The sequence below is a fragment of the Ruditapes philippinarum genome, unplaced genomic scaffold (genome assembly GCF_026571515.1).
Source record: "Ruditapes philippinarum isolate M1 unplaced genomic scaffold, ASM2657151v2 ctg1989_1_1_1_1, whole genome shotgun sequence".
Lineage (NCBI taxonomy): Eukaryota > Metazoa > Mollusca > Bivalvia > Venerida > Veneridae > Ruditapes > Ruditapes philippinarum.
Genome location: NW_026861408.1, coordinates 1 through 13,385, shown reverse-complemented (window position 1 = coordinate 13,385; position 13,385 = coordinate 1). Strand labels below are relative to the sequence as shown.

General features: G+C 33.0%; 2 protein-coding genes across 2 annotated transcripts in view; both read right to left on the bottom strand.

The window, feature by feature from the left end:
• The window catches only part of LOC132715531 (piwi-like protein 1), a 173,547-nt gene extending 168,013 nt beyond the window's left edge, over positions 1–5,534 (bottom strand). Inside the window, exon 1 of the mRNA XM_060698542.1 lies at positions 5,525–5,534. The gene's annotated coding sequence lies outside the window, so the exon portion shown is untranslated. The remainder of the gene's footprint in view (positions 1–5,524) is intronic.
• A 1,233-nt stretch (positions 5,535–6,767) lies between these two features.
• On the bottom strand, positions 6,768–13,226 carry LOC132715544 (perlucin-like protein; the record flags this gene model as incomplete). The annotated part of the gene is given in 3 exon segments (XM_060698555.1): positions 6,768–7,060; positions 8,152–8,248; positions 13,147–13,226. Coding segments are annotated over 3 exon segments (401 nt in total), but the record flags the coding sequence as incomplete, so codon positions are not given.
• Positions 13,227–13,385: the final 159 nt, after the last annotated feature.

Below are 13,385 nucleotides of genomic sequence, written 5' to 3'. Positions count from 1 at the left end.
AAACCTGGCAATTATCATGACTTCGACAAATAGAAAGTTCGTAAGCTATTCTTTTGAATACCTTGTTTACACATGATTTCCCTTTCACTTTGGTATGCCTTAAATTTTTGAAAAGAAATATGTTTCGAAATTCAGCGAAGATTGTGTAAAAAAAAAAGATTCGACCGCTCGACTGTTCGACCCATAACAATTCGTCGAGCTTGGGATATAGACGATTAAGCCAGAGCACGGAGCTAAATATAGGCATATATAGCCAGATTCGACGAGAAGAAATAGAAATAATCATTTGAAACTGTAAATCAGTGTAAGCGTTAAGAAATAAATACATTAAATTTATGTTATTTTAATCTGCTTATATTAATTGCCGAAAAACACCGACACACACCAAAAAATACCGAAAAACACTTAAAATACAAAGAAATATTAATTCATCAATATAAACAATTTTTGGTGGTTTTTTGATGAAATTGGTTTTTGTCGGTAAGTTGATGAAATTGGTTCAGTAATATCAGTTTTTAATCGATATATACAATTGGTATAATTCCAACAAAGTAAGTTTTATCTACTTTTTTTCTATCCTTTAAATGATTAAAATTTACTTTCTTTTTGCAACCAGTGTAAATTAAAGAAAATTCTATTCTGTATTAAATGCGATATGAAAGTGTTTTTCGGCAAAGTACCAGTCTAGAGTAAAAAAAATGGAAAAGCCGGAAAACACATTTTTACGGGCGTTAAAATAGTCGTAGTTAAAACAAGAGCCGCTATTTTTCAACCTTTTAAATGAATAAATATTAATTTCTTTTGTTACCAATGCAATATGTCAGTGATGTTTTTTTTATAAATACAGTATGAAAGTGTTTTCGGCTACGTAACGGTCTAGCATCAAAAACATTGAAAGCCCCCCCCCCCCGCCCAAGAAAAAAAAACCAAAAAAAAAAAACCAACAACACATTTTACTCACGATGAAATGGACATTTTTAAAATAAGAACTATTAAATGAAATTTTCAACCGTCTGAATGAATGATTATAACGTTATATTTGTAAAATATCAGTATTATTTTTGTAATAAACATTGTATGAAATTGTTTTTTTTTTGGCTATGATACTGCCTAGCGTCAAAAACATAGGCAATTAGTACAGTATGAAAAAGTCAGTGGTGAAACTTATAGGTGGGCTCAGGGTGAGGTTTTAGATTGTTGAATGTCGGCCATCCATCTTATGTCAACTCTGGTCTGTCCGAATTTAGCATCGTCGGATACCCACGGTCGAACCATTTACATTTACCAGTTATGTCATGTTAAATGTTAATCAACCATGTGTATCCGACGCTGACATTACAGTTGTTAACAATCTGCTGGTCATTTAGTTTGTTAACACTCTACTGGTCACACTTTTGTCCCAATTGTCACACAACATTGTAAGAATGTGTGTGACAGGTTTTGCTCGAGGTTGAACATGGATCACCTTGATTGAAAATCAGAAGTAGATCACAGTAGCCAAAAAATAGAAAAAAAATGTTTAAGCTCAATGGTTAATCTAAAGTTAAGAAGTTGGTAACACAACTTGATTATGGAAAACCCCTTGTTAACTTTCTATACAATATAAATGGATTTCTTGGAAAAATGTTCATGAATACTTTTTTTTATGTAACAATTATTGAATAATGAAATTATTACAGTAAATTTGAATTGTTTTGATTATAGATTTCATTTTTATTAATAAACGATAAAGTAATGCATTTGAAAACTAATGAGTAGAGATAAATACAACACACCGGTATATATTTATTAATGCATCAAAGTACAGTTCAAAGATGTACTATAATTTGGTAATTAAGTCTTGTACGATGATTCAATTTATTGACTTTGTATAGAGTTCAAGCCAGATCATGTATTTTATCACATAGCATCAAAATCAACATGGCTTTGATGACAAAAATGGATTATATTATCAAGCAATGTATACCTCAGTACTTTCAGTGCTTTGATTGTTATAACGTAAGTGTATGCGTTCGTTTGCATACGGCTAATTGGTCAAACGCATTTGTTATTCCGTGGGCTGCTCGTACTAGTATCCTGACTAACACGTCGCTATGGTCTTACCCTGTAACGGAAAAAACATAGCATGTATTTAGTACAGGTCTGTTATTCAGTTACCTTACTTTCCTTAGAGACTTAAGAAAAGCGTAAAAAAGAAAATATAAGAAAGTATGAATTTTGTAATAACGAAATTTTATATACAAACATGTGCCAAAGATGGCAAATATAAAAATTGCAAACTGAAAATTTGCAGTCATGTAATGACCCTACAATGTTTAAATTTGTACTTAAATGTAAAAGTTTTAAAAGTAATGAATTTTAATTAAACGTAAGATTTTAATTACATGTAAACCATCGTAATTCAATTATTTTTTCAGCTGTATTTTACTTAGAATCTTAAGACAATTAAAAACAATAACAGTACTTTTTTCATTTATTATTACTTTTGACAACATTGAACAAAACACGTTATTGATGGAAATGCTTTATATTTATTATATCTTGTGTGAGCTATATTACACATTTCTTATAACCTTTCAACTAGAAAAATGTGTTTTATTGGCTCTGTGTCATAGATGTCCATTCAGTAATGAAAAATAATCAAAGCACAGAAGCGATGAATTTGTTTGGGTCTCAGAATGTAAGAAAGGTGAAGGTTGTGAGATTATAAACCAGTTTGTGTTTGTATAGTGCCACCAATGCTTTCCAGTGTTTTAACTGAAGTAAATTGGCTATAAGACTAATGACAACACTGATAGTCAATTCAATGTTTATTTGGCTTAAAATTAAAAAAAAATGAGTTGCCTCAACTGGAATTTGAACTCCAGACCTCTTGATTCAAAAGCGAGCGTGCAAACCCCTCGGCCATGGTGAAGTGATAAATTATCGGCCTGAAGAAAAACGACATTATTCTACATTAGGGTTTGAAACTCATTATTTCGACGCTAATACAGATGTAAATAATCATGGAGCTTACTGTAAGCATGTATATCTATAAAGAATGAAACAATATTAGAAATCTTCGACTATTCGGGAACTACTTTGCTTGAAAATTAATGCGCCTGTCATTTGAAAATTTTTACGCATTGATCTCCCCTGAATTTTTCGGCGTAAGTGTACTTATAAAGGGATGTAAACGCTTCAAAAAAGTGGACTACTTTAGGCATTTGCAATTAACAGAATTAGGCTCTAAATATTCGCTACCTTTATTTGTTTGGTCTGACGACCCAAACAAATAAAACACCAATTAGAAAAAGATTGATCGGAAATGTTAAAGAATGGTGGTCCATCGTTTCATACAAGTACTTACCACTAGTGCAGTAACAAGGAACAAAATAAAGCATCAAAACAAAATACAAATAGTATTGTTAAAATTGTGCCTAATTGAACTTCTGGTTTTTGGCAACTTCACTGCGCACACGTCATCCTAGAGGCAATGTTTCAATTTTATATGTGTTTTATTTTTTTCGGAAAATAACACGGATTTTAAATTGATATTTGTTTAGTTTTTTAACAATTATTAACATATAAATACCACTGGTATATCTAGAGCTGCAGGAAATATGATAAACAAGATCAACAAGGAAAGGCGGCGTTCAATGAACGCACCCCCATATGACCCAGCAACAAGAACCAATGGCAAGGAGCCCAGGCGGACCCCAAACAAAAACAGGACAGGGCAAAGACAGAGCACGGACAGGTTAATCATTAAATGATAAATAATTTATAACTGATTAGGAATTCAAAGAAAATAATAAAAGGCTCACAAAGGGGAAGGTGACAGGAGACCGGGGAAGTTGATAATAACGCATGAACTGTGTAAGGGAACGCAGATTGTGTTAAAGGCTATGGTCAAAACGAGTAACACAGTAAGTAAACTGAACAAATTACTTTAATGTAAATCAACTAATATGAGATTTGCTCATTTATTTTCCTTGTGAAGTTGAGATTAATTGACTATATATTTTAATTTTAAAATAGTGACTGTTATATTGGTGATTGACAAACAGTTAATATTGAATGAAGTTTTAAAGTAAATATTAATCTGCCTTGAATATATAAAAATCTGGAAACAAAGTGATCCCTCGGAAGTATTAATAACAACAAAATTAAATCAAAATTGAAGACTCGGTTTGATTGAGTCTGTACATGAGGGATACTGAATAAGTGCAACATCCCAAACGCCCCTTAGCACCGGCTTGAGCGGTACTCAATTCGCAACATTTAATAGTGCTGGCATCAATGATCACGAAGGACCAGAAAAATATAACAACACTAAAGACTGTCCTACTTTTTTTTATAAATTGAACGTTACAGGAAATTTTAACCTCTAAGGAATGGGGATATTTGTGCAGCTGTGTCATATAGCTAAAAGGTTGAGTAAAGGTCTTTGTCTGGTCACGTTAGTACTTTATCCATAAGTTCTGTTTATTCTGAAAACACGAAATGTTTTAATATCCGATACCAGTGGTTAAGCTTGCTATCGCTATCCTTTTTGTTTTTTATCCTTTACTGTTTATATACTCTTCTTATATACTATTTATTTGTAAAGTTCACGTTATAACTTGGATCTATTCAATGGCAACATTCTCGGTCGTACAATCCTGTATAATGAGAATTTTGATAGATTACAGTGCAGAATGCACAATCACCATTATTCTGTGTGTTGACAGCCTGAGTGGTTTTCCTGTAAAAGTAAACAAGCCGATTTGTCCTACAATTATATTTTTCTGTACATATTGTTCACATGTTTACATGACTTCTGTCTGTTTAAACATAGTCCAGGGAACACTTATGCTGTCATTTGGTAAAATTTTAAGCATTTCCGTAGTATGTTTTTCAACTTTTATTTTAATGAATGAAATCTAAATAGAATGCATTGTTCGCCATTTACTTTGAATGTTGAACTTCTATGAACGTGAATTTTCTAGAGTGATGTATTTAGTGAGAATATGCTACTCGATAAGTTTATTACTTTCTCTATCTCATGACAGATGATATATATATATAAATTGATAAGCATGCTGACAACATCATCTTTGTTGACCAAACGATTTAATCAAACTTTTAGCGATTGTGAATTATTTTAGTATTTCATAATTATTCATTATCTCAATATCATAAAAATCTAACACATTTAGTACTGAAGATATTATCTGATAACGCCAGTGCTACCGTTCGTATTATTGCACCAATTACAACCTTCCATGATCACTATCAAACCGAATCTGCAATTTTCACCTTTTTGATTTTTTAGACCAGTGTTTTTGAGGGACTTAACGTTTCTGTTTTTTAAACCTACAACTACAGGTAATGTGTAAATATGTAAAAAGTTGTGCCGTACTTTATCACAGCGTTGTTTTATTTTTCTGACACTTACGTAACATTAATTCGGATACGTTAATTATTGAAGATTGGTTTATACAGAATTTATTTAAGATTGTGATTGAAACTATCAGGTCATTGAAATATTCCCTTCCCGAATCCGTTTTTTGAACCAACAAGTTATTATTAATGAGTGTAACTTTTCTTGCTCAAGGCAGGGTCTTTCAAATAGAATTCTATTTGAGGAAACAACGAAAACTAATTTTAGAAAAGTATCAAATACCACCTCCCTTTGATAACTTACTTAACGATACATTTCTCATGTTTTTGTTTTGTAAATATGCAAACTGAGATATATATCTTATAAAACATGAAAACAACAAAATAACAAACAATTTATGTTTTCAACGATATATTAATTAAAACTGACCATTTTTCATCGTATTTCCAGATAATGTACGTTATTTTAAGTAGGAAAGCCATGTTAAATGTTTGTATGTAAATTTTTATGTAACAAATGAGACTGAATTAAAGTATGAGCATAACGCAATAGTAAAACATAAAATATGCCAAACAAGATCGACATGTCATGACGTCATAAAATGAACGTATCCCGCTTCCCACCCACACACCAAAAATACGAAAGAAAAAGAAAAAAACAAGCAAACCTGTTGGACCAAATCTTTAAATTTCTTGATATCTGACTGTGTTAAAACAAAATATCAATGCCTTGCAATTATTTTAAACATATTGCCTTAGCAGGAGTATGATTAAATCCTTAAACTCATCTGAATCTTGTTTGAGTTTCTTGTCTGTAATGAAAGAAAAAGTTCAAAAGGATGTTCAAGAATGTCTGCGCATATTTTCGTTAAATCGCCTGTGCCACTCGTAAAAATGCACCTGCCTGACTGTCTTCCCAACGGATGACATTTCCAACAAGAGTTTTGTTTCAATTGGTACATTTCCAAGTTTCTCACAAAATTACATCAAAGCGCTTTGTTAAAAATCGAAATCACGTCCAAATTTTGTTGTTGCCAGGATACCCCATTAAATGACGGTCTTTATTTGAGTTGATTTCATCTCTAACATGAAATTATATAAGCTTTAGGAAAATACTCCATAAATGTTCATTAGCATTTGCAGCCATTTTATAGCCAGTTTGTTTGTCAAAGCATTTTACTAATTGATTGATCCACGGTTGGTTGGCGTGTTTTCGACAATATAAAACAGAAGAAACCACATTAATTGCCTCATTTGTTTGTTTGTTTTATATACGAACAAATATTCACACAAACACTTCTCTTTAGGTGATCGGCTGGATTCATTTCACACAAAGTCCTGTATGAAAAACAACAACAACAAAAAACAACAAAACAAAAAACAACAACAACATCAAACAAACAAACAAACAAACAAACACTGAATCAAACACGATATAAAATACAATGTCATAAAATTTGTAGCACATTCGGTTATGCATCTATCTCGCATATCATTCTCAGGTTCCAATCGCAAGGAATATCGACCCATTTCAAGTCCATCGGGAAAAAGAATGCCAGACAATTTTCCAGCGTTCCTAAGTTTGGTTCACCGCTGCCCCAATCGTGGAAGGTCATTTGGTTATTGGTACCGTATTCTACCCAGGTACCCTCAGTGAGTAAATCTGTGAATCCAGTTAAGAAAGCAGTATCGTTATCTGAAAAAAGTTATATAACATAATTAAGTTTAATAAATGACCTTTTATCAAAAGAAAATTATATATATTAACATTTCAGTCTATTCAAACTTAAAGGATTTTTAAAACACTTACATTAAGCTTCAAAAATAATAAAACCAGATCAGAGTGCGCTGATGTGTGTTCTACATGACTCCCCATTTGCGACATAGCCCTAATCATTTTCATTTCCTTTAGGTTGATTTGTAAAAAGAATTGACTTAGGCTCGTAAAGACTTTCATCGTCCTTATCTTGAAATTTAATGTAGTCATCAAACATTGTACTGAATAGCACATGTCAAACAAAATCAAGACGATGGCATGCAATCATGAATCTTGTTACATTGTGTAATCACTTGCAGTGAAAAGGGTATTGAATACATGGGAAAAAAAACACCTTGAAATCCAACTTAAATTAAACACGGGCTTTTTTAAAAGTCATGATCTTAAAATGACTAGTAATTGAGATGTACTTTGCTCAATGGGGAATCATTTATAACATGAATGTACTAAAGAGAAAATACAACCTTGATATATTCCGTCTGTTTAAACAACAATTAATAATCCCATAAACTAATATATTTGCTTCTATTTCTTCCAATATATCATTAAACAAAAAGCTTCGTCCTTGAAAGAAATACTTTACCTCCAATAAGATTATAATTATGATCCCGAAGTCGTCATTCCCAGAGTTATTTTAAAGCCATACATATTAACACATGATCAGCAGGCAGCTGAGTCAAACAATGGTTTTAAGCAGTAAGTTTTTTTTAACACGTTTAAATACGGCCTTGTTATTACGGAACGTTACTGGAGTCATGACCACATTTGATCGAATGGCATCAATACTGGTTAGCACCTGAAAGCCGACTCGAATGTGGGTAAAGTGTGGTTCGAGCTTTCTCAACGCTCAAGTTAATAAAATTAGGAAATAGATATCAATTCTGAGTGATTGTTGTAAAATAATATACGGTTTGAGTTTAAATGCGTAGTAATATAATCACGAATGCCGATAGAAAACGAACCGAGGAAAGAAATTGAAAATGATTTAAGAATTTTTAAGATATACGAACTTTGGTCCGTCGTTGACCGAATGAGTTCCTTGACAAAGTTGTTTTCATTTTCGTCATCTATTATCACAGGACGTGCGTCAAATGACCTGCACATTTCCTAAATTCAGAAAATTTAAAATATACAAAAAAGATAATTACTTTTTATTGTAAATTATGCAATTACTCAACAAATTATAAAATTACGGAAAATAAGTATGTTTAAAAGATTTATGATAAATTAAGTTTTTAGCCTTTTACAATAATTGGTAGATTGGCATGTGATTAAGATACAAAATGGATAATGGATGCTAATTTACTCAAATCAATAAATTGCTGAAAACACCCGAACACCCGCATATTGCTATTGATAACATTATTAACTAGATATCAATTATTCACCACTTGATATCCAGTTTGTGATTTGAATCACAAAAACACTGTTATTTTTTTTAATCATACTGTAAATTTAAACAAATAGTTAAACTAATTTATGCACAAAGACAAGTGCAAAAATGTTTGAATCAACAAAAAAACTCAATTAATATTTGCGTTTTGTGGGTATTGTTAAATAGAGCAAGACATGCATTGAATTTGAAATTGAAATTGTATATTATTTTAATTAAATTCTTACCTTTTAATTTAAAATCACTACAAGCTTTGTTCCGAGAGATAAATTGTTCAAGTGCTTAGTTTTTTACCAACATAGAACTACTTTATTGCGAATGTAAGTGTGAAATACTAAATGGTTACTTTGTGTTGGTATTAGGAATTAATAATTTTTGCGCCCATACAGTTTCTCTTTGAATCCTTCATTAGGTACGAAATGGTGAATGGAACAAAATCATACTAAAACTGAATCGTTCTATAATTGAAGCTCTGTACTACAATTGATAATTATGTTTTTACATTTTAGAGTCAAACATAACAACAATCCATGAAATAATTATATATGAGCCGCGTCACGACAAAACCAACATAATGGGTTTGCGACCAGCATGGATCCAGTATGGAACGCCTGGACTGTCTTATGTGTAGAATGACTGATATACATGGTTAAATGTCATTCTGTTGAGTCCGAGATATAATATGCTGGGTCAAAATCCCAATATACTGGGTGGAAATCCAAATGCGCTCAGTTATTGAAGTGTAATGTTGTGTGCTGATCACATTTTATTCAGTCAAGTCAATGTATTGTCGGGTGCATAAGTCGTTCTGTTCAGTTGTTAAAACAAACAGGCATGTGGTAACACAATTATGTTGAGTTAAAAAGATATGTTGTAGGGTGTGACAGTTGTTATGTTCGGTTAAAATAGCTCTTCTCATCATGTTCAACCATGAAAATCAACAGTTGAGTGGTACTATCATTTTTTTTTTGACTGAGGCAGTGTATAATTGGGTGATACTTTTATTATTTTCAGTTGCAATGATATGCTGTTGGGTGCTTTATTCCTTCTGTTCAGTCGTGAAATAGAACTGTTGAATAGTACTATCATCATTTTCAGTTCAGATGATATACTGTTCGGTGCAGAGGTCATTCTGTTCAGTAGTGAACACAAAATGTTGTATGATACCGTCATTATGTTCAGTTCAGATGATATACTGTTCGGTGCAGAGGTCATTATGTTCAATGGTGAACACAAAATGGTGTGTGATACTGTCATTATGTTCAGTTCAGATAATATCCTGTTCGGTGCAGAGGTCATTATGTTCAGTAGTGAACACAAACTGTTGTGTGATACTGTCATTATGTTCAGTTCAGATAATATCCTGTTTAGTGCAGTGGTCATTATGTTCAGTAGTGAACACAAACTGTTGTGTGATACCGTCATTATGTTCAGTTCAGATGATATTCTGTTCGGTGCAGAGGTCATTATGTTCAGTTCAGATGATGTACTGTTCGGTGCAGAGGTCATTATGTCCAGTAGTGAACACAAACTGTTGTGTGATACCGTCATTATGTTCAGTTCAGATGATATACTGTTTAGTGCAGTGGTCATTATGTTCAGTAGTGAACACAAACTGTTGTGTGATACCGTCATTATGTTCAGTTCAGATGATATACTGTTTGGTGCAGAGGCCATTCTGTTCAGTAGTGAACACAAACTGTTGTGTGATACCGTCATTATGTTCAGTTCAGATGATATACTGTTTGGTGCAGAGGCCATTCTATTCAGTAGTGAACACAAACTGTTGTGTGATACCGTCATTATGTTCAGTTCAGATGATATCCTGTTTGGTGCAGAGGTCATTATGTTCAGTAGTGAACACAAACTGTTGTGTGATACCGTCATTATGTTCAGTTCAGATGATATCCTGTTTGGTGCAGAGGTCATTATGTTCAGTAGTGAACACAAACTGTTGTGTGATACCGTCATTATGTTCAGTTCAGATGATATCCTGTTTGGTGCAGAGGTCATTATGTTCAGTAGTGAACACAAACTGTTGTGTGATACCGTCATTATGTTCAGTTCAGATGATATACTGTTCGGTGCACAAGTCATTTGACAATGCGCTGAGTGGTCATACAATTATGTTGGGTTCATTCGGATATCTTCGCGTCAAACAAGATGGTGGGCGGGAGCAACTAATTTCCATAGGTCACATCGAGGCTAATGACCACTAAATTGCCAAAACAATTTTCTTCCCCGTAAATACCATCGGGATCTTAAAAACGTTATTTCCATAACTTGGACAGATCGTATGGCATATTTAATAACCAATGGGTATTTTATCAAGTTAATTTGTTACAGTCATAATGGGCACCGTATATTAAAATTAAAATATGGTTAAGGGTAGCCTGTTCAAGTCACACATGACCACCGTAAATAAAACTTAAAATATATGTGTTGGTAACTTTTTAGACTCACAAGTGGACACATCAAACGAAATTTAAAATATGAAACATAATATACAAGTAAGGCAAACCTATTTGAGTCACACATGGCCACAGCATATGGAACGTTAAATATAAGTATGGAAACCCCATTTGAGACATACATGACCACAGTAAATGGAACATTATATATAAGTAAGGGTAGCCTAATAAAGTCAAACATGGCCAACTATAAAGAAAACTCTATATAAGTAAGTGAAACCTTATTGAGTCTCACATGGCCACAATATATAAGACATAATGTTTAAGTCAGGGAAATGTATTTGAGTCTAATTTTATAAGGCTACCCTTATTTATATAATTTTATAATCTTCCATATACTTTAGTCATGTGTGACTCATATAGATTTCCCTTACTTAAACATAATGTTCCATATATTTTGGCCTAGTGTGACTCAATTACCCTTACTTATATAGAATGTTCTTCATAATGTGGGTGTGTGTGACTTTGTTGTGCTATCCTTACTTATATTTAATGTTCCATATACTGTAGCCATGTGTGACTCAAATAGGTTTCCCTTACTTAGATATTATGTTCCATTTATTGTGGTTATGTGTGAATCAAATGGGTTACCAACACATATATTTTAAGTTGCATATGCTGTGGCCATATGTGACTTTAATAGGCTACCCTTACTTATATGCTCCATATACTGTGGCCATGTGTGACTCAAATAGGGTCCCCTTACTTGTACATGATGTTTTATATTTTAAATTTCGTTTGCTGTGTCCATTTGTGACTCTTATAGGTTACCAAACAGATCAATTTTTTAAGTTTTATTTACGGTGGTCATGTGTGACTTTAACAGGCTACCCTTACCCATATTTTAAGTTTTATATACTGTACCAATTATGACTGTCACAGTATAGTATAGTCATAAATTAACTAAATAACATACCCATCGGGTATTTAAAAGTACAATTTATGAAAATTACGTTCTTAAGCCCCCGATGATATTTACGGGGAAGAAAATTGTTTTGGCAATTTAGTGGTCATTAGCCTCGACGTGACCTATGGAAATTAGTCGCTCCCATCTTGTTGCCCGAAAATATCCGAATGAACCCAACATAATTGTGGTATCACACAACAGTTTGTGTTCACTACTGAACATAATGACCTTTGCACCGAACTGTATATCATCTGAACTGAACAGAATGATAGTACCAAAATACCACTGAACATAACGACCTTCGCACCGAACAACACATTGACTTGACTGAAGAAGATATAATCAGCACACAAGATAATGATAGTACCATTTAAGATAATGATTGTACCATTTAACAGTTCTATTTCACGACTGAACAGAAGGAATAAAGCATCCAACAGCATGTCATTGCAACTGAAAATAATAAAAGTATCACCCAAAAATACACTGCCTCAGCCTAACAAAATGATAGTACCACTCAACTGTTGATTTTCATGGTTGAACATGATGAGAAGAGCACCAAATAGCATAATATTATAACCGAACATAATAACTGTAACACCCTACAACATATCTTTTTAACTCAACATAATTGTGTTACCACATGCCTGTTTGACTTATGCACCCGACAATACATTGACTTGACTGAATAAAATACAGTCAGCACACAACATAGCACTTCAATAACTGAGCACATTAGGGTTTCCACCCAGCATTTTGTATCTCGGACTCAACAGAAAGACATTTAACCAGGTATATCATTCATCCTTAACATAAGACAGTCCAGGCGTTCCATAATCCAGACCAGCCTGCGCATCCGCGCAGTCTGATCAGGATCCATGCTGTTCGCTATCAGTTTCTCTACTTATTATAGGGTTGGTAAGCGAACACCATGGATCCTGATCAGACTGCGCGAATGCGCAGGCTGGTCTGGATCCATGCTGGTCGCAAACCTACTAAGTTGGTTTTGTCGTGACGCGGCTCATATATTTTTAAGCCAATAATTAATTGTTCTAAAAAGTATAATGTGTCATCTTATTAATGTTCATACAAATAAAATCAATAAGAACTTTTTTAATTATTTATTTTGAAGAAATATTTCATGAAAAATGATACATTTTCTTATATCAATATTTGAAATACTTATGGAATACGTACCCATTGTAAACCAATTAAAATTATATCCTATACTAACCAAGCCATTCAAAAAGTTCGTTTTCTCAGCAGTGATGAAGTAGCAAGAGTTCTCGAAGACACTCCAGTCAGAGGGACAGTCTAAATTATAACATATAATATGAACGACTTTTATCTATAGGCACAAATAGAGACAGTTTTGGCTTGGGGCTTAAATACAATTATTGAATTAACATATTTTCCTCCTTTATGGGTCCTCAAGGAAAAAAAATGAAATCTGCATATTAAATGGTCAAAGAA